This window comes from Ornithorhynchus anatinus, chromosome 2, assembly GCF_004115215.2.
Source record: "Ornithorhynchus anatinus isolate Pmale09 chromosome 2, mOrnAna1.pri.v4, whole genome shotgun sequence".
Classification (NCBI taxonomy): Eukaryota; Metazoa; Chordata; class Mammalia; order Monotremata; family Ornithorhynchidae; genus Ornithorhynchus; species Ornithorhynchus anatinus.
This window is the reverse complement of record NC_041729.1, coordinates 166689989-166711471: the sequence shown is the minus strand read 5'-3', so window position 1 is coordinate 166711471 and position 21483 is coordinate 166689989. Positions and strand designations below refer to the sequence as shown.

Below are 21483 nucleotides of genomic sequence, written 5' to 3'. Positions count from 1 at the left end.
TTCCAGACGAGGGAACCGAGGCCCAGAGAAGTGAAGTGATTTGCCCGCAGTCACACAGCTGACAAGGGGCGGAACCGGGATGAGAACCCGCGACCTCTGACTCCCAGGCCCGGGCTCTACCCGTCACGGGTTCGAATCCCGGCTCCGCCCCTTGTCAGCTGTGTGACTGCGGGCAAGTCACTTCACTTCTCTGGGCCTCGGTTTCCTCGTCTGGAAAATGGGGATGCAGACCGGGAGCCTCAGGTGGCACGACCCGATGACCCTGCATCTCCCCCAGCGCTTAGAACGGCGCTCTGCACATAGTAAGCGCTTCACAGATACCAACATGATTATTATTAATCCCGACTCCGCCACCTGTCAGCTGGGTGACCTTGGGCAAGTCACTTCACTTCTCTGGGCCTCGGTTCCCTCATCTGGAAAATGGGGATGAAGACTGGGAACCCCAAGTGGGACGACCCGATGACCCTGTATCTCGCCCAGCGCTCAGAACAGTGCCCGGCCCATAGTAAGCGCTTCACAGATACCAACGTGATTATCATCACCCACTAGGCCACGCCGCGTCTCCTTAACTGGTGGAGAAGCGGAGCCGGGAGAGGCACAGGGGACCCAGCGGGATCTGCTTCCGGGGCGCTCGGTACAGTGCTCCGCACCCAATAACGGCTCCGTGGACGCCCCCCGGACGGTCGGACGCGGCCTGGGCCTCGGGGCCGCCCCTCCCGGCCCCAGCCCGTCCTCGTCCTCTCCCCCCCCCCCCGGCCAGGTGACCATGACGGAGAAAAGCCCGGAGCCCCGCCTGGAGGAGGAGGAGGAGGAGGACCAGCTGGACGGCAAGCTCAACTACAAGCCGCCCCCTCAGAAGTCCCTGAAAGAGCTGCAGGAGATGGACAAGGACGACGAAAGCCTCGCCAAGTACAAGAAGACCCTGCTGGGGGATGGACCCGTCGTGGCAGGTGGGTCGGGGGAAGCCGCGTGGCTCAGGGGCTTGGGAGGCCCGACGTCATGGGTTCGAATCCCCACTCGGCGGCCGTGGGACCGCGGGCGAGTCACGTCGCTTCTCTGGGCCTCGGTCGCCTCATCTCTGAAATGGGCCGGGAGCCCCACCTGGGTCAACCCGATGACCCCGGATCTCCCCCGGCGCTCGGAACGGTGCTCGGCGCATAGTAAGCGCCTACCGGACACCAACATCATTACGGGAGCCCGCTGTGGGCGGCGACGGCCTCTCTCCCTGTTGCCCGGTTGTGCCGCCCAAGCGCTTAGGACAGGGCTCTGCGCACGGGAAGCGCTCAGTAAATACCGTTGAAGGAATGAGTGAAGGTGCCCGTTCGCTGTTGCGTTGCCCTCTCCCCAGCGCTTAGCAGAGTGTCCTGAGAGCCGAGGATTCTAGCAGCAGAGCCTTCTTGGAGGCCGAGGGCTCGCGGTAGGCGCTCAATAAGTATCATTGTGTGTGTGTGTGTGTGTGTGTGTTTGTGTGTGCGTCTTCGAAAAAATGTGCCTTTTATTGTTCTAGTGTCCTCTCCCGAGCGCTTAGCAGAGAGTCCTGAGAGCCGAGGAGTCTGGGAGCAGAGCCTTCTTGGAGGCAGAGGGCTCGCAGTAGGCGCTCAGTAAATACGATCGACTGACTCTGTGTGTGTGTGGGGGTGTGTGTGTGTGTGTGTGGGGGGGGTGCCTTTTCTTGATACGTTGTCCTCTACCAAGTGCTTAGCAGAGGGTCCTGAGCGCAGAGGATTCTGGAAGCAGAGCCTTCTCGGCCTGTGGGAGCCGAGGATTCCGGGGGCGCACAGTAAAGCGCTCGGTAAATGCGATCGATTGACTCTGTGTGTGTGTATGTGTTTGGTGTTGGGTGTTATATTTCCTCTCCCAAATCCTTAGCACGGTGCTCCGCACACAGTAAGCGCTCAAGAAATATGATCGATTGCCTCTGTGTGTGTTTGTGTTTGTTTATTGTTATACGTCCTCTGTGTGTGTGTATGTGTTTGGTGTTGGGTGTTATATTTCCTCTCCCAAATCCTTAGCACGGTGCTCCGCGCACAGTAAGCGCTCAATAAATACGATCGATTGACTCTGTGTGTGTGTGTGTGTGTGTGTGTGTTTGGTGTTTGGTGTTATATTTCCTCTCCCAAAGCCTTAGCACGGTGCCCCGCGCACAGTAAGCGCTCAATAAATACGATTGATCGACTCTTTGTGTGTGTGTGTTTGGTGTTTGGTGTTATATTTCCTCTCCCAAACCCTTAGCACGGTGCTCCGCACACAGTAAGTGCTCAATAAATACGATCGATTGACTCTGTGTGTGTGTTTGTTGTTTGGTGTTATATGTCCTCTCCCAAACCCTTAGCACGGTGCTCCGCACACAGTAAGCGCTCAATAAATACGATCGATTGACTCTGTGTGTGTGTGTGTTTGGTGTTATATGTCCTCTCCCAAACCCTTAGCACGGTGCTCCGCGCACAGTAAGCGCTCAATAAATACGATTGATCGACTCTTTGTGTGTGTGTGTTTGGTGTTTGGTGTTATATTTCCTCTCCCAAACCCTTAGCACGGTGCTCCGCACACAGTAAGCGCTCAATAAATACGATCGATTGACTCTGTGTGTGTGTTTGTTGTTTGGTGTTATATGTCCTCTCCCAAACCCTTAGCACGGTGCTCCGCACACAGTAAGCGCTCAATAAATACGATCGATTGACTCTGTGTGTGTGTGTGTTTGGTGTTATATTTCCTCTCCCAAATCTTTAGCACGGTGCTCCACGCACAGTAAGCGCTCAATAAATACAATCGATTGACTCTTTGTGTGTGTGTGTGTGTGTTTGTTGTTTGTTGCTATATGTCCTCTCCCAAATCCTTAGCACGGTGCTCCGCGCACAGTAAGCGCTCAATAAATACGATCGATTGACTCTGTGTGTGTGTTTGTTGTTTATTGTTATATGTCCTCTCCCATATCCTTAGCACGGTGCTCCGCGCACAGTAAGCGCTCAATCAATACGATCGATCGACTCTTTGTGTGTGTGTGTTTGTTGTTATATTTCCTCTCCCAAACCCTTAGCACGGTGCTCCGCGCACAGTAAGCGCTCAATCAATACGATCGATCGACTCTGTGTGTGTGTGTGTGTGTGTTTGTCGTTTGTTGTTACGTTTCCTCTCCCAAATCTCCTCTCCCGCACACAATAAGCGCTCAATAAGTACAAATCGACTGACTCTGTGAGGGGGATGAGAGGCCTGAGAGCGGAGGATGCCGGGAGCAGAGCGTTTTGGGACCGTGGGAGCCGAGGATTCCGGGGGCGCCAAAGAAGCGTTCAATAAATACGATGGACTGAGCGAGTGTGAGAGTTTGCGTGTGTGAGAGAGCGATGCGACGAGGGGCCTATCCCCCCCTGACTCTCGCGTTCTCTGCCCTTGCCCCCCGCCAGACCCCAACGCCCCCAACGTGACGGTGACCCGGCTCACCCTGGTGTGCGAGACGGCCCCGGGACCCATCACCATGGACCTGACCGGTGAGTGGGCTGGACGCCCTCCCCGGCCTCCCCGGGCTGACCGTCGCCTTGCCTTTCCTTTGCGTTTGCATTCGCGGGAGCAGCAGCGGGGCTCCGGGGCAAGAGCCCGGGCTTGGGAGTCCGAGGTCGTGGGTTCGAATGCCGGCTCCGCCACTTGTCAGCTGGGTGACGGTGGGCAAGTCACTTTAATAATAATGATGTTGGTATTTGTTAAGCGCTTCCTATGTGCCGAGCACTGTTCTAAGCGCTGGGGGAGATACAGGGTCATCAGGTTGTCCCAGGTGGGGCTCCCAGGCTTCATCCCCATTTTCCAGATGAGGGAACTGAGGCCCAGAGAAGTCAAGTGACTCGCCCACGGTCACCCGGCTGACAAGTGGCAGAGCTGGGATTCGAACTCATGACCTCTGACTCCCAAGCCCGGGCTCTTTCCACTGAGCCACGCTGCTTCTCTATACTTCTCTGGGCCTCAGTTCCCTCATCTGTCAAATGGGGATGAAGCCTGGGAGCCTCACGTGGGCCGACCTGATGACCCCGGATCTCCCCCAGCGCTTAGAACGGTGCTCTGTACATAGTAAGCGCTTAACAGACACCAACATTATTATTATTTCCTACCGCCTCACGGGGCCAACGCGAGGCCTGCCTCCTGCTTTCGCTTTCAAAAGAAACGGTGAGGCAAAGGCGCCGGGGTCGGTGGGCGGGGAGAGATGGAGGAAGGGAGGGCAGCCAAGGAAGCAGCGTGGCTTAGTGGGTAGAGCCCGGGCCTGGCATTCAAGAGGACCTGGGTTCTAATCCCGACTCCGCCACCTCTCAGCTGGGGACTGGGGGCAAGTCGCTTCACTTCTCTGGGCCTCTGTTCCCTCCTCTGTAAAATGGGGATGAAGACCGTGAGCCCCACGGGGGACAACCTGATTCCCCTGTGTCTACCCCAGCGCTTAGAACGGTGCTCGGCACATAGTAAGCGCCTAACAAATACCATCATCATCATCATCATTATTATCATGCATGCATGGTGGACCACAGATGCACATCAGATCCCATGTGTGGTTTGGACCGTGCACGCACGCTGCATCCCATGTGCAACATTGCATCCTGAGTGTGAATTAATGGATCACGTGTGTGAACTGTACCACGTGAGCCTATTGACCCATGTCCGTCAATCAATTAATCAATCAGAGCAGCAGCGTGGCCTACTGAATACCACGCGGGTCCGGAAGCCAGAAGGACCTGGGTTCTAATCCCGGCTCCGCCACTTGATAATAACGATAATGTTGGTGTTTGTTAAGCGCTTACTCTGTGCCGGGCACTGTTCTAAGCGCTGGGGGAGATACAGCGTCATCGGGTCGTCCCCATTCGACAGATGAGGGAACTGAGGCCCAGAGAAGTGAAGTGACTCGCCCACGGTCACACAGCGGACAAGTGGCAGCTCCGGGATTCGAACCCATGGCCTCTGACTCCCAAGCCCGGCCTCTTGCCACTGAGCCAAGCTGCACTTGCCCGCTGTGGGGCCTGGGGCGCGTCACTTCGCTTCTCTGGGCCTCGGTTCCCACATCTGCAAAATGGGAAGTAAGATTTTGAGCCCCACATGGGACTTGGACTGTGTCCAATCTGATTAACTTGCATCTACCCCGGCATTCAGTACAGTGCCTGGCACACGGTAAGCGCTTAACGAATACCATGGTTTCGAGCGCTTACTCTGTGCAGAGCACTGTGCCGAGCTGGGCGGGGGGGGGGGGGGGGGGGGGACGGTGAAAGGGACGACGTAATCCCTGTAGTCAGGGAGTGTACAGTCAACGTGTGAGCAAGCTGAGCCACAGGGGTGTGAATGGGGCCACAGATGTGTGAATAATAATGCTAATAATACTAATAATACTAATAATATAGCAGGTTTGGGAGCAGAGGGGTCTGGCAGGACAGGCTACTGGGAGCAGAGGATTCTGGGAGTGATGGGTTCTGAAGCAGAGGGTTCTGGGAAGTAGCGGACTCTGGGGGTGGAGGATTCTGGGAGCAGAGGGGTCTTGGACAAAGAGGATTCTGGGAGCAGAGCCGTCTTGGAGGCAGAGGATTCTGGGAGCAGAAGGGGTCTTGGAGGCAGAGGATTCTGGAAGCAGAGGGGTCTTGGAGGAGAGCAGAGGATTCTGGGAGCAGAGGGGTCTTGGACAAAGAGGATTCTGGGAGCAGAGCGGTCTTGGAGGCAGAGGATTCTGGGAGCAGAGGGGTCTTGGCGGAGAGCAGAGGATTCTGGGAGCAGAGGGGTCTTGGAGCGGGGGATTCTGGGAGCAGAGGGGTCTTGGACAAAGAGGATTCTGGGAGCAGAGGGGTCTTGGAGGAGAGCAGAGGATTCTGGGAGCAGAGGGGTCTTGGAGGAGAGCAGAGGGTCCTGGGAGCAGAGGGGTCTTGGAGGCAGAGGATTCTGGGAGCAGAGGGGTCTTGGCGGAGAGGATTCTGGGAGCAGAGGGGTCCTGGGGGCAGAGGATTCTGGGAACAGAGGGGTCTTGGCGGAGAACAGAGGATTCTGGGAGCAGAGGGGTCTTGGACAAAGAGGATTCTGGAAGCAGAGCGGTCTTGGAGGCAGAGAATTCTGGGAGCAGAGGGGTCTTGGAGGAGAGCAGAGGATTCTGGGAGCAGAGGGGTCCTGGGGGCAGAGGATTCTGGGAACAGAGGGGTCTTGGAGGAGAGCAGAGGATTCTGGGAGCAGAGGGGTCTTGGACAAAGAGGATTCTGGGAGCAGAGGGGTCTTGGAGCAGAGAATTCTGGGAGCAGAGGGGTCTTGGAGGAGAGCAGAGGATTCTGGGAGCAGGTCCTGGGGGCAGAGGATTCTGGGAACAGAGGGGTCTTGGAGGAGAGCAGAGGATTCTGGGAGCAGAGGGGTCTTGGACAAAGAGGATTCTGGGAGCAGAGGGGTCTTGGAGCAGAGAATTCTGGGAGCAGAGGGGTCTTGGAGGAGAGCAGAGGATTCTGGGAGCAGAGGGGTCCTGGGGGCAGAGGATTCTGGGAACAGAGGGGTCTTGGACAAAGAGGATTCTGGAAGCAGAGGGGTCTTGGCAGAGAACAGAGGGTCCTGGAGGCAGAGGATTCCGGGACCCAAAGATAGCGGAACTGGAACATCGTGGAACCGAAGTTTTGGGGGATCAAAGCGTAGCGAGAGTGGAGGATTCCGGGAGTAGAGCGTTCTTGGAGGCGGAGGCTCGGCTCTAGGGAGCAAAGGTTTTGAAGCAGAGGGCTCTGGGAGCCGAGGAGTCGGGGAATAGAAGAGAGTAGAAGAAGGAGGCCTGGAAGCAGGCGGTGCTCGTAGGAGGAGGTTCTGGAAGGCAAAGGTTTCTGAGGAGGGAGGGAGTCTTTAGAGGATGCTGGGACAGAGCCTTCCGGGCAGCAGAGGGTCTTTGTCAGCGTGGAGGCCCGGCCGGTCGGGGGACACGGCCTTATAAGGGCTCCTGGCGCGAGGCAGGAAATGAGAAGGGGAGGTAGTCACTTCCTCTCCCATCGAAACCGGAGCCCGCACCTCGGTGCTCGCCGAGCATCTTCACCACGTGCCCGCCTCCCACAGTCAAAAGCCCGTCTAACCCCAGTCCTCTCCCTCTGTCTCTCGGCCTCTTTTCTTTCTTTCTTAAATACTCGGGGGTATGTAATGTTGCTATTTGCTAAGCGCTTACTCGGTGCCGAGCACCGTTCTAAGCGCTGGGGTGATCGGGGCGGGGGGGGGTCCCCTGTGAGGCTTCCAGGATTCATCCCCCTTTTCCAGATGAGGGAACTGAGGCCCAGAGAAGCCAAGGGACGTTGCCCGAGGTCACACGGCTGGCAAGGGGCGGAGCCGGGATTAGAGCGAGTCGGGGGGACGCGGAAGGGGAAAGGGGGGCTTAGTCAGGGAAGGCTTCTTGGAATGACTTGAAATGACTTGCTCAAGGTCACACAATAGGCAAGTGGCGGAGCCGGGATTAGAATCCAGGTCTTCTGACTCCCGGGCCCGGGTTCTACCCACGAGGCCATTCTGCTTCTCTGTCTTCATCTACCTACTTTCCTTTCGCTTGTCTGTCTGCCTGTCTTGCAGTGAAATGAGCACTTAATAATGACTAGAAGCAGCGCGGCTCAGTGGAAAGAGCCCGAGCTTCGGAATCAGGGGTCGTGGGTTCTAATCCCGGCTCCGCCACTTGTCAGCTGGGTGACTTTGAGCAAGTCACTTCACTTCTCTGGGCCTCAGTTCCCTCATCTGTCAAATGGGGATGAAAACCCCGTGAGCCTCACGTGGGACAAACTGATGACCCTGTGTCTCCCCCGGTGCCTGGAACAGTGCTTGGCACACAGTAAGCGCTTAACAAATACCATCATCATCATCAATGATAATAACAATGATATTTGTTAAGCACTCACTGTGTGGAAGACACTGTACTAAGCGCTGAGCGGGGGGGGGGGATAGAAACAAATCGGGTTGAACACCATCCCTTTCCCACATGGGGCTCGCAATCTCATTCCCCGTTTTACAGATGAGGTAACTGAGGCACAGGGACTTGCCCAAGGTCACACAGCATAGATTAGATCGGGTTCTAGTCCCAGTCCTGTCATTTGCCTGCTGTATGACCTTGGGCAAGTCACTTAACTTCTCTGTGCATCAGTTTCCTCAGATAATAATAATGACTGATATTTGCTAAGCGCTCACTATGTTCATTCATTCATTCAATAGTATTTATTGAGCACTCACTACGTGCAGAGCACTGTACTGAGCGCTTGGAATGGACAAATCGGCAACAGATAGAGACAGTCCCTGCCCTTTGACGGGCTTACGGTCTAATCGGGGGAGACGGACAAGAACAAAGCAATAAATTTATGTGCCAGGCCCTGTACTAAGCACTGGGGTGGATACGAGCAAATGGGGTTGGACGCAGTCCCCGTCCCCCGTGGGGCTCCCGGTCTTCATCCCCATTTTCCAGATGAGGGAATGGAGGCCCGGAGAAGTAAAGTGACTTGCCCAAGGTCACACAGCAGATAAGTGACAGTTACCTCTTCTCCCTTCCACTTAGAACGTGAGTCTAATGAGGGAAAGGGAACTCTGTCTGACCCCATGATCTCCTTTCGACCCCAGAGCTTGGCACAGACTGAGCATCTAACAGATACGGTCACAAGGATCTTACGGTCCAGAAGGTGGGAACGGACATGAAAATTAATTAGAGGAGGCGAAAGCAGCTGAGTAGAAGGAGACAGACATCAAGATTGGGGGGCTGAGGTGGGGTGTATATCAAAATATTTAAAGGGAACAAAGCCAAGCACGGATCCGATGCGGAGGGGAAGGCCAATAGGATGGGGAAATGAAGATCTAGTCAGGGAAGGCCTCTTGGAGGAGATGAAACAATAATAATAAGTGCTCTGCACATAGTAAGCGTTCCATAAATATGATTGAATGAATAATAATAATAATAATGATGATGGCATTTGTTAAGCGCTTACTGTGTGCCGAGCACTGTTCTAAGGGCTGGGGGAGATACAAGGTCATCAGGTTGTCCCACGTGGGGCTCACATTTTTTAGTCCTCATTTTTACAGATGAGGTCACTGAGGCCCAGAGGTGTCGTGCCCAAGGTCACACAGCTGACAAGTGGAGGGGGCGGGATTAGAATCCACGACCGCTGACTCCCAAGGCCGGGCTCTTGCCACTGAGCCACGCTGCTTCTCCGAAAGTTTAGAAGTCCCTACCCTCAACGACTCTGAAATCCTTCTCTCTGGCCACGCTCACCCGCCTTCTCTCCCACCCGCCTCCGCCCCGCAAATCGATTCTGTTCCTCCACGGAGACCTCTCCTCTTTTGACCCCCATGCTGTATTCTCTCAAGTCATCGGGCCCCATTTAGCCCCCAGACCCCAAACGACCTGCCCGTGATGACCAAATTGACGCTTTCCACCCCACCCTCTCTCCTCGCTCCTTCCCCCATCCCTTCGCCCATCTCGTATCACCAACCCACATCCCTGGATCGCCCGCACCGTCCGCCTCCTTCGCTCTTGCCTACGAGCCTCAGAGCGCTGCTGGTGGAAATCCAGATATCGAGTCGATTTCACCCTCTTCAGGTTTATCCTTGCGAGTTTCATTTCCGCTCCCTCTGCCCGGAAACGTCATTTCCCCATCCTTCCTGACAGCCCTGCCCCACGGCAGTTGCTCCAGATGTTTAACTCCCTCCCCGGGCCTTCCCTCTTCCTGCCCCTTCTTCCCCTCGCCCATCTTTCCCAGCAAGATCTCCAGAGGAGGTCTCCCGCCTCCTCTCAGAATCCACCCTCTCCACCTGCATATCCGACCCCATTCCTTCGCCCCTTATCAAAACACTTGCCAAGTCCCTTCCTCCCTCCCTTTCTGTGGCCGTTTCTGTGGAGCGAAGGGGAAGTGATACGGCCCTCTCAAGGGTCACCGATGACCTCCTTCTTGCCTCCGTCCTCATCCTCCACCTCTTGGCTGCCTTCGACACTGTGGCCCACCTTCTTCTCCTGGAAACATCATCCCTCCTCATCTTCGCTGACCCCGTCCCCTCCTGGTTCTCCTCCTCCATCTCCGGCGGCTCCTCCTCCGTCTCCTCGGGGGGCTCCTCCTCCGCCTCCCACCCCCTCACCGTGGGGGTCCCTCGAGGCTCGGTCCCGGGTCCCCTTCTCTTCTCCATCTCCACCCGCTCCCTCGGAGAACTCGTCCGCTCCCGCGGCTTCGACTCCCACGATACCCAAATATCTCCCTCTCCAGCCCCGATCTCTCTCCCCCTCTGCCATCTCACATTTCCTCCTGCCTTCAAGGCATCTTGATTTCTCCTATCACCACAAACCTAACACGTCTAAAACCGAGCTCCTTATCGTCCCACCCAAACCCCGTCCTCCCCCTGACTTTCCCGTCACTGCAGACGGCACCGCCGTCTTTCCTATCTCACAAGCCCGTGACCTGGGCATCATCCTTGTCTTCTCTCTCACACTCAACCCACATTATTCAGTCCATCACTAACATTCACAACGTGGCTAAAATCCGCCCTTTCCTCTCCATCCGAACGACTGCCACGTTAATCCAAGCCTTTCTCCTCTCCCTCCTGGATGACTGTATCAGCCTCCTCGCTGACCTCCCCGCCTCCTGTCTCTCCCCACTCCGGTCCAGACTTCACTCTGCCGCCTGCGTCATTTTCCTTCAAAAACATTCAGACCACGGTTCCTCGCTCCTTAAGACCCTGCAGGGGCTGCCCATCCACCTCCAGATCAAACAGAAACTCCTGTCCATTGGCTTTAAAGCAGTCCATCGCCTCGCCCCTTCTACCAGCGCTTAGAACAGTCCTTGGCACATAGTAAGTGCTTAAGAAACGCCGTCATTATTATGATTACCTCACCTCACTGCTCTCCGACTAAATCCCCGCCCGCAAACTTCGTTCCTCTAGTGCCAACCCTCTCGTTGAACCTCGACCTCGTTGATCTCATCGCCGACCCCTCAGCCACATCCCGCCTCCGGCCCGGAAGGCCCTCCCGCCTCAAATCCCACAGACGATTCCTCTCCCCTCCTTCGAAGCCTTACCGCAGGCCCACCTCCTCCAAGAGGCCTTCCCCGACTGCCTCCTTCTTTCCTCTTCTCTCTCTCCCATCTGCGTCGCCCCGTCTCCCTTTATTCGTCCCCCCCTCCCAGCCCCACACCACTCTAATCCATATCTGTCATTTATTTATTTAAATTAATGTCTGTCCCCCGCTCTAGACCATCAGCTCGTTGTGGGCAGGGAAATGTCTCCGTTATAGTATGATATTATCCTCTCCCAAGTGCTTGGTACAGTGCTCTGCACAGAGTAAGCGCTCCATAAATACAACCGACCGACTAGGTTAGCATTCGAGGAGCAGAGCGTGCAGGCTGGGCTGTAGTCGTTCAGTAAAGTAAGATAGGAGGGGAAGAGCTGATCGAGCGCCTTGTTGCCGACGGGGAGGAGTTTCTGTTTGACGTGGAGGTAGATGGGCAACCACTCGGGGTCCTTGAGGAGTGGGGAGACGTGACCTGAATTTTTTTTTAGAAAAACATCCCAGGCAGCCAAGTGTATTATGGACTGGAGTGGGGTGATCGAAGGAGGCGAGGAGGTCAACCCAGAAACAGATGCGGTAGTCGAGGCGAGATGGAACGAGCGCTTGGGTGAGCCTGGGGGCAATTCAAATTAATAATAATAATAACGAAGCCTTTACTAGGTGCCAAGCTCTGTTCTAAGCACTGGAGTAGATGGAAGTCCATCAGATTGGCCCCAGTCCTGCCCCACATGGGGCTCGTAGTCTTAATTCCCATTTTACGGATGAGGTCACCGAGGCCCGAGCGGGGGTGAGGATCCAGGTCCTTCTGACTCCCAGGCCCAGGCTCTATCCACCAAGCCACACTGCTTTGGATTCTAAAGATGCGGCGAAGGTTGGATTCATTCATTCAATCGTATTTATTGGGCGCTTACCCTGTGCAGAGCACTGTACTAAGCGCCTGGAAAGTAGAGGTCAGCAACAAAGAGAGACCATCCCTGCCCAACAACAGACTCACAGTCTAGAAGGGGGGAGACAGGCAGCAAAACAAGGAAACAGGCATCAATAGCGTCGATATAAATAAATAGAAATTAGAGATATATGCACATCGAGAGAAATAAACAGGCATCGATCTAAATAAATAGAATTATAGCTGTGTACGTATATACGCACAAGTGCCGTGGGGCGAGTAGCGGGGTAGAGCAAAGGGAGGGAGTCGGGAGAGAGCGGAGTCCAGGATGACGCCGAGGTTGCGGGCCTGTGAGACGGGAAGGACGGTGGTGCCGTCCACAGTGACGGGGAAGTCGGGAAGAGGACCGGGCTTGGGAGGGAAGATGAGGAGCTCAGTTTGGGCCATGTTGAGTTTTAGGTGGCGGGAGGGCTTCCAGGTGGAGACGTCCTGGAGGCAGGAGGAGATACCAGCCTGGAGGGAGGGGGAGAGGACGGGGGAGGAGGGGGAGATTTGGGGGTCATCCGCGTAAAGATGATAGTCGAAGCCGTGGGAGCGGATGAGTTCTCCGAAGGAGCGGGTGGAGATGGAGATGGATGCAATTATTATTATTATTTATTGTTATTAGATGAGAAGCAGGGTCGCCTAGTGGACAGAGCTAGGCTCTTGACCTGATTAGGAGAAGCACCGTGGCGTAAAGGATAGAGCGTGGACCTGAAAGTCAGAAGGACCTGAGTTCTAATCGCAGCTCTGCTACTTTCATTCATTCATTCCTTCATTCGATCGTATTTATTGAGCGCTTACTGTGTGCAGAGCACTGTACTAAGCGCTTGGAAAGTACAACTGGGCAACAGATAGAGACGATCCCTGCCCAGCGACGGGCTCGCGGTCTAGAAGGGGGAGACAGACAACGAAACAAAACAAGTAGACGGGCATCAATAGCGTCAATATAAATAGAACGATAGATCTATACACATCATTAATAAAAGAAGTAGAATAATAAAATAATAAATAGGCACAGGTATATGCACGAGTGCCGTGGGGCGGGGGGCGGGGGGTAAAGCAGAAGGAGGGAGTCGGGGTGAAGGGGAGGGGAGGAGGAGCAGAGGAAAAGGGGGGCTCAGTCCGGGAAGGCCTTGCCTGCTGTGTGACCTTGGGCAAGTCGTTTAATTTCCCTGTGCCTCAGTTACCTCATCTGTAAAATGGAGATGAAGATTGTGAACCCTACTGAGAGCTCACCTTTCATTCATTCATTCATTCATTCAATAGTATTTATTGAGCGCTTACTATGTGCAGAGCATAGCGCTTGGGATGAACAAGTCGGCAACAGATAGAGACGGTCCCTGCCGTTTGACGGGCTTACGGTCTAATCTAATCACCTCTTCCAGGAGGCCTTCCCAGACTGAGCCCTCCCTTTTTCTCCGCTCCTCCTCCCCTCCCCATCGCCCCGACTCCCTCCCTCTGCTCTTCCCCCTTCCCCTCCCCACAGCACTTATGTACATTTGTACATATTTATTATTCTATTTATTTTATTAATGACGTGCATTTATGGTTCTATTTATTTTGAGGCTATCGATGCCTGTCTACTTGTCATGTTTCGTTGTCTGTCTCCCCCCTTCTAGACCGCGAGCCCGTCGTTGGGTAGGGATGGTCTCTCTCTGTGGCCCAGCTGTACTTTCCAGGCGCTTAGTCCAGTGCTCTGCACACAGTAAGCGCTCAATAAATACCACTGAATGAAGGAAGGAATGAGTCACAACCTCAGCCCTCAGCCGCAACCGCTGCCATCCCAACATTATAAGGGTCAAGAAGGCCTCTGGCTGTTCATTCAGTCATTTATTCCTTCATTCGGTCGTATTTATTAAGCCCTTACTGCGTGCAGAGCCCTGTACTAAGCGCTTGGGAAAGTAAAATATAACAACACTGACATTCCCTGCCCGCAATGAGCTGACAGTCTAGAGGGGAGATAGATATGAATAGAAATAAATAAATGAGGGATGTGGAGGTAAGCGGCGCGGGGCCGGGAGGGGGATGAGGAAAGGGAGCGAGTCGGGGTGACGCCGGAGGGAGGGGGAGATGAGGAAAAATCGGGATTTAGTCAGGGAGGGCCTCTTGGAGGAGGTGGGCTTTCAATAAGACTTCGAACACGGGGGAGAAGAGAGTCACTGTCTGTTGGATTTGAGGAGGGAGGGCGTTGGTCTATTTAGTTGCCATTGTTTTACGAGACGTTCTTCCCCTCGACTCTATCTATCGCCATCGTTCTCGTCCGTCCGTCTCCCCCGATGAGACCGTGAGCCCGTGAAACGGCGGGGACCGTCTCTACCTGTTGCCGACTCGTTCATTCCAAGCGTTTAGTCCAGTGCTCTGCACATAGTAAGCGCTCAATAAATACTACTGAATGGGGGGAGTGGGCTGAATCCAAAGGGAGACCTCCGTGGTTTACCAAGACAAGAGACGGGATGCTCCGGCCCGTTCCAGCTTGCCCCGGCCCGTTTGCCAGAGCGCTAACTGTCTGCCCAAACCTTTCCTTCTCCACAGGGGACCTGGAAGCCCTTAAGAAGGAGACCTTCGTTCTCAAGGAGGGCGTGGAATACCGAGTCAAAATCCATTTCAAAGTAGGTCTCCAGGACCGTCGGGGCCTGGCGGGGGTCAGGGGTCCGGCTGGGGGTAGCTGGGCCGGGCTGGGCCTGGCTCGGGGCTGGCTGGGACTAATTATAATAATAATAATTATTATTATGGGATTTGTTAAGCGCTTGCTATGTGGCAGGCACTGTACTAAGCGCTGGGGTGGATCCCAGCTTGTTTTGTTTTTTGTCCGTCCCGATTAGACCGTGAGCCCCATGTGGGCCAGGGACTGGGTCCAACCCGATCAGCTTGTATCCACCTCAGCGCTTAGAGAAGCAGCGCGGCTCAGCGGCAAGAGCCCGGGCTTGGGAGTCAGAGGACACGGGTTCTAATTCCGGCTCCGCCACTTCTCAGCTGTGTGACTTCGGGCCAGTCACTCCACTTCTCTGGGCCTCAGTTCCCTCATCTGTCAAATGGGGATGAAGACTGTGAGCCTCGCATGGGACCACCTGATGACCCCGTACCTCCCCCAGAGCTTCATTCATTCAACCGTATTTATTGAGCGCTTACTATGTGCCTGCCGAGCACTGGACTAAGTGTTTGGAATGGACAATTCGGCGACAAATAGAGACAATCCCTGAGGGGCTCACAGTCTAAACGCTTAAAACGGTGCTCGGCACGTAGTGAGCGCTTAAGAAACACCGTCGTCGTCGTCAGCGGCGCCCGACACGTAGTAAGGGCATAACAAGCATCACGATTATTATTATTATTGAGTCACACGGATCATTTCCTCCCGGCAGGTCAACAAGGACATTGTGTCCGGCCTTAAGTACGTGCAGCACACCTACCGGACGGGGGTGAAAGGTAAGGGGGCCCAGGACCCTCTCCTCCCAGCCAGAGCCGCCGGCGGCCTCGGGCCTCTCCGGTGAGCGTGCACCGCACTGCTCCCTGGTGAGTGTGCACCGCGTGGCCGACTGGTGAGCGTGTACAGAAGCAGCGTGGCTCCGTGGAAAGAGCCCGGGCTTGGGACTCAGAGGTCACGGGTTTGAATCCCGGCTCTGCCCCTTGGCAGCTGTGTGACTGTGGGCAGGTCACTTAACTCCTCTGGGCCTCAGTTCCCTCCTCTGGAAAATGGGGATGAAGACTGGGAGCCTCACGTGGGGCAACCTGATGACCCTGTAACTACCCCAGCGCTTAGAACAGTGCTCTGCACATAGGAAGCGCTTAACAGATACCAACATCATTATTATTATGATTACACCGCCGGGCCTGGGTGAGCGTTCACCGCCCAGCCGACCCTCCGCTCCCTTCCCACCTTGCCATCTCCTCCGTTTCTCCAGCCGGGTCTCATCCGCTTCTCCAGCCCCCCTCCCCCGTGCAGCTCGCCCACTTCGCTCTCCCCGTGGAGGTCCCCCCTCCCCCCTCTCCATCGGGCTCCCCTCATCCATCCGTTTCACTCCCCCTCCACAGAGAGCCGGCCCCTCGAGCCTTGCCCCTCTGGTAGCCTCCTTCCGTTCCCGGAGACAGCTCACAGCACCCCCCGCTCCCTCTCGGACCCCTGTCCTGTCCCCCTCCGCCCCCGGTAGCCCCTCGCTCCCTTTCAGGCCCGTGTTGTGTCTCCCCAGTAGCCCTCGCTCCCTCTCAATCCCCAGTCCCGTCCTCCCAGTGGTCTCTGCTCCCCCTTTGGCCCCTGTCCTGTCCCCCCAGCAAGCCCCCGCTCCCTTTCAGGCCCCTCTCCTGTCTCCTCAGCCGTCCCCGCTCCCTCTCAGACCCCTGTCCTGTCTCCCCAGTAGCCCTCGCTCCCTCTCAGACCCCTGTCCTGTCTCCCCAGTAGCCCTCGCTCCCTCTCAGACCCCTGTCCTGTCTCCCCAGTAGCCCTCGCTCCCTCTCAGACCCCTGTCCTGTCTCCCCAGTAGCCCTCGCTCCCTATCAGACCCCTGTCTCATCTCCCTGGAGCCCCCCTAAGCCCTCTCAGACCCCTGTCCTGTCTCCCCAGCAGTCCCCTCTCCCTCCTAGGACCTGTCATGTCTCCCCAGAAGCACTCACTCCCTCTTAGGCCCCCGTCCCATCTCCATGGCGGCCCCCGCTCCCTCTCGGGCCCCTGTCCTGTCTCCCTGGAAGCCCCCTACTCCCTCTCAGACCCTTCTCTGTCTCCCCAGCAGCCCCTGGTCTCTCTCAGACCCCTGCCCCGTCCCCCCCCGGTGGGCCCTTGCTCCCTTTCAGACCCGTGTTCTGTCTCCCCAGTAGCCCTCGCTCCCTCTCAAACCCCAGTCCCGTCCTCCCAGTGGCCTCTGCTCCCCCTTAAGCCCCTGTCCTGTCCCCCCCAGTGGCCTCTGCTCCCCCTTAGGCCCCTCCTCGGTCCCCCCAGCAAACTCCCACTCCCTCTCAGGCCCTTCTCCTGTCTCCCCAGCCATCCCTGCTCCCTCTCAGACCCCTGTCTTGTCTCCCCAGAAGCTCTCCCTCCCTCTCAGTCCACCCCCATTCCCTCTCAGGCCCCTGACCTGTCTCCCAGGAGGCCCCCTACTCCCTTTCAGGCCCTTCTCCTGTCTCCCCAGAAGCTCTCGCTCCCTCTCAGACCCCTGTCTCGTCTCCCTGGAGCCCCCCTACTCCCTCTCAAGCCCTTCTCCTGTCCTCCCAGCAGCAGCCCCCACCCAGTAGCCCCCCAACTCCCCCTCGGGCCTTTCTCTTGTCTTTCCAGCAGCCCCCGCTCCCTCTCAGGACCCTGTCCCGTCTCCCCAGCGGCCCCCCACGTCCTCTCGGGGCCCCCGTCCCGTCTCCCCGGCGCCGCCCGCCCCCGCTCCCTCTCAGACCCCTGTCCCGTCCCCACAGTGGACAAAGCGACGTTCATGGTGGGCAGCTACGGCCCTCGGCCCCAAGAGTACGAGTTTCTGACCCCTCCGGAGGAGGCCCCGAAGGGCATGCTGGCTCGGGGCACCTATCACAACAAGTCCTTCTTCACCGACGACGACAAGCACGACCACCTCACCTGGGAGTGGACCCTGTCCATCAAGAAGGAGTGGACCGAGTGAGCCTCCCGGCCGCCCCCTCCCAGACCCTCCCGCCTCCCGTCGGGTGGGGGACCCGGCCGGCCCCCCGCCCGCCCAGCTCTGCTGCCCCTCCTCCTCCTCTGGACCTCGGCCCAGCCCCTCTTCCCGATGCCCCCGGCCCTGTCGACCCCCGACTCGCCCTCTGGCCCAGCTCAAAGCCCTCCTCGTGCACATTGCCAAGAGTCCCGGGACTCCCCAGGTACCCACCGAGACTCGCCCCTTGCTCTGCCCCCTGTCCGGAGCGGATCTCTGACCGCTCCTCAACGTCGGCCTCCCCGGCCTGAGGTCACCCCTCCCTCAGCCCCCTCCCCTACACTGCCCTTCCTCCTGCCCCACAGCGAGCAGGCCTCGGAGAAGACTCAGATCGGCCCCCCTCCAACCCATTCCCGAATCCCCTGGCAGCCGAGCCCTCCCGGGACCCTCCTCGTGTGCCCAAGGCCAAGAACCCTTAGTGGAATAAACACCGTTGCCTCAGCCGAGGCCTCCCCTTCTCTCAGTTCGGGGGGCTCGATCACCCCTCTTCTCCCTTTCGCCCCAGCCCTCCCCCACCCCTGGCTCCCCCCAGGACCAAAGATGGAAAACCAGCCACCGATCGATCAGTCACTCTATCAATTGCTCTTGTACGGCTGTCCCTCCCCCCAACCGCGGATCCCCGAGGGCCAGAAAAGCAGTGCCGCCTAGCGGAAAGAGCCCGGGGCCTGGGTTCTAATCCCGGCTCCTCCAGTTGCCTGCCGTGTGACCTTGAGCAACTCACTTCTCTGGGTCTCCGTTTCCTCGTCCGTATAATGGGGATTCAATCCTACTCCCTCCTACTTAGGCAGTGAGGCCCCTGTGAGACTGGGGCTGTGTCCTCCTCGATTATCTTGGATTTACCCCGGAGCTTAGTACAGAGCTTGGCACACAGTAAACGCTTAATAAAGACCGTAATTATTATTGTCGTTGTTATCGTTATTCTGATTCTGATTTGATTTCAGAGCACTCAACGGGCTCTCCTCCTCCTGCCCAGGCCGCACACTCCGCTCCTCTGGAGCCAACTTCCTCACCGGGCCCCGATCTCACCCATCTCGCCGCCGACCCCTTTTCCACATCCTCCCCCGGGGCCCGCAACTCCCTCCCCGCCGTAGACTCCAGGCCATCCCTCTCCCTTCCTTCCAATCCTTATTAAGGTCACAACTCCACCGAGAAGCAGCGTGGCTCAGTGGAAAGAGAACGGGCTTTGGAGTCATAGGTCATGGGTTCGAATCCCGGCTCTGCCACTTGTCAGCTGTGGGACTGTGGGCAAGTCACTTCACTTCGCTGGGCCTCAGTGACCTCATCTGTAAAATGGGGATGAAAGCTGTGAGCCCCGCGTGGGACAACCTGATTCCCCTGTGTCTACCCCAGCGCTTAGAACAGTGCTCTGCACATAGTAAGCGCTTAACAAATACCAACATTATTATTATTCATTCAATAGTATTTATTGAGCGCTTACTATGTGCAGAGCACTGTACTAAGCGCTTGGGATGAACAAGTCGGCAACAGATAGAGACAGTCCCTGCCGTTTGACGGGCTTACAGTCTAATCGGGAATAATTGATATTATTATTCATATAAGAGGCCTTCCCTGACTAAACCTCCTTTTCCCCGGCTCCCTCTCCCTTCTGCATCACCTACGAACTTGGATCTGGGCCCTTTGAGCGCTTGATATTCACCCCACCCTCAGCCCCACGGCACTTGTAGACATATCCTAATTTATCCGTATTGATGTCTGTCTCGCCCTCTGGACTGTTCAGCCAATCATATGTACCGAGCGCTTACTATGTGCGGAGCACTGGACTGAGCCCTGGGGAGAGGACAATAGAACAATATAAACTGACACCTTCCCCTGCCCACCACGAGCTGACAGTCTAGAGGGGGAGGCAGACATTAATAAAAATAAATAAATGACAGATATGGACATGAGTGCAGTGGGGCTGGGTGGGGGGCGATGAATAAAGCACTTAGAACAGGGCATTAGAGAAGCAGCGCGGCTCAGTGGAAAGAGCCTGGGCTTGGGAGTCAGAGGTCATGGGTTCGAATCCCGGCTCCGCCGCTTGTCAGCTGTGTGACTTTGGGCAAGTCACTTAACTTCTCTGTGCCTCCGTTCCCTCATCTGTAAAATGGGGATGAAAACTGTGAGCCCCATGTGGGACAACCTGATCACCTTGTATCCCCCCAGCGCTTAGAACAGTGCTTTGTACATAGTAAGCGCTTAACAAATACCACCATTATCGTTATAGTAAGCGCTTAAATACCATCATTATTAATAAAGGGAGCAGGTTGGGGCGACGCAGAAGGGAGTGGAAAAAAGGGTGTAGTCAGGGAAGGCCTCTTGGAGGAAGTGGACAGAAGACATGTCTACCATCTCTATTCTGTTGTGGTCTTTCAGCTACTTAGGACAGTGTCTTCACAAAGTAGGTAATCAATAAATACCACCGATGGACTGATTGGGTGTCACTAAGAGAAGCGGCGTGGCTCAGTGGTAAGAGCCCGGGCTTGGGAGTCAGAGGTCATGGATTCTAATCTCGCCCCTGCCACTTAGCTGTGTGACCTCGGGCAAGTCATTTCACTTCCTCTGGGCCTCGGTGACCTCATCTGGAAAATGGGGATTTACACCGTAAGCCCCACGTGGGACAACCTATCTTGTACCCCCTCCCCAGCGCTTAGAACAGTGCTTGGCACACAGTAAGCGCTTAACGGATGCCATCATTATCATTATTATTATTATTATGGATGACAATCCACACATTGACCCATCCTCATGGGGAGGGCGTGGGCCGAATAGTTTTTCGAAAAATAGTCCGAGGAGCAGAGTAACATAGGGACCGAAGAGAGGAGAAGCCGGAGGCAGGAAGTTGAGGGAGGAGGCTGGTGCAGTAATAATAATAATAATGATGGTATTTGTTAAGTGCTTACTATGTGCCAAGCACTGTTCTGAGCGCTGGCGCTTGGAACGGCAGGGTAGCTGATGGCCGGAGAAGAAGGGGTGGATCCTGGAGGTAGATTAGGAAGGCAGAACTGACAGGGTTTGGTGGAATATGCAGGTTGGAGGAGAGAGAGGAGTCAAAGAAAATGCCAAAGTCGTGGGCTTGAAATATAAGGAGGATGGCGGTGGTGTCAGCTGTCTTGTCTGATGCAGTCGAGTCGTTTCTTACCCACAGCGACACCACGGACGCGTCTCTTCCAGGAGGCCCCACTTCCATCTGCAATCGTTCCAGAAGCAGCGTGGCTCAGCGGCAAGAGCACGGGCTTTGGAGTCAGAGGTCGTGGGTTCGAACCCCGGCTCGGCCATTTGTCAGCTGTGTGACTGTGGGCAAGTCACTTCACTTCTCGGTGCCTCAGTTACCTCATCTGGAAAATGGGGATGAAGACTGGGAGCCCCACGTGGGACAACCTGATTCCCCCGTGTCTGCCCCAGCGCTTAGAACAGTGCTCGGCACATAGTAAGCGCTTAACAAATACCAACATTTTTAGTGCATCCACAGAGTTTTCGTGGGAAAAATCAGGAAGCGGTTGACCATGGCCTCCTCCTGGGCAGTCAACTCGAGCCTCCATCCTGGACTCTCTCCCAGGCCGCCGCTGCCCGGCACGGGGGAGTTTTGGCTTGTAGCCGTTGACCTGCCCCTCGCTAGCCACCGGCCAAGCCGGGAACGCAACGGACGGGCCTCGGCTTCGCTCTCCTTCCCGTAGCCGAGACTGGTAGAGGACTGGAAACTCTCCAGGTGCCACCCTGAGAGGAGGGTGTCAGCTGAGGACACGGAAAACCGCTATCTCTCTCCCCCAGGACAAGGGGAAACCTTCATTCAATAGTATTTTCATTCAATAGTATTTATTGAGCGCTTACTATGTGCAGAGCACTGTACTGAGCGCTTGGAATGGACAAATCAGCCACAGATACAGTCCCTGCCCTTTGACGGGCTTACGGTCTAATCGGGGGAGACGGGC

The 21483-nt window shown here is 56.0% G+C and overlaps 1 protein-coding gene across 3 annotated transcripts in view; it reads left to right on the top strand.

The window, feature by feature from the left end:
* The window catches only part of LOC100084362 (rho GDP-dissociation inhibitor 2), a 31851-nt gene extending 13856 nt beyond the window's left edge, over positions 1-17995 (top strand). For 2 of the 3 annotated variants that reach the window (XM_029058470.2, XM_029058473.2), the window contains exons 2-6: positions 761-950; positions 3402-3485; positions 14448-14524; positions 15275-15338; positions 17304-17995. In XM_029058470.2, the coding sequence (XP_028914303.1) occupies positions 767-950; positions 3402-3485; positions 14448-14524; positions 15275-15338; positions 17304-17503 (609 nt within the window). In that variant the 5' untranslated portion in view covers positions 761-766 and the 3' untranslated portion in view covers positions 17504-17995. The remainder of the gene's footprint in view (positions 1-760; positions 951-3401; positions 3486-14447; positions 14525-15274; positions 15339-17303) is intronic. The other variant, XM_029058471.2, reaches the window with a different exon arrangement.
* The last annotated feature ends 3488 nt before the right edge of the window (positions 17996-21483 follow it).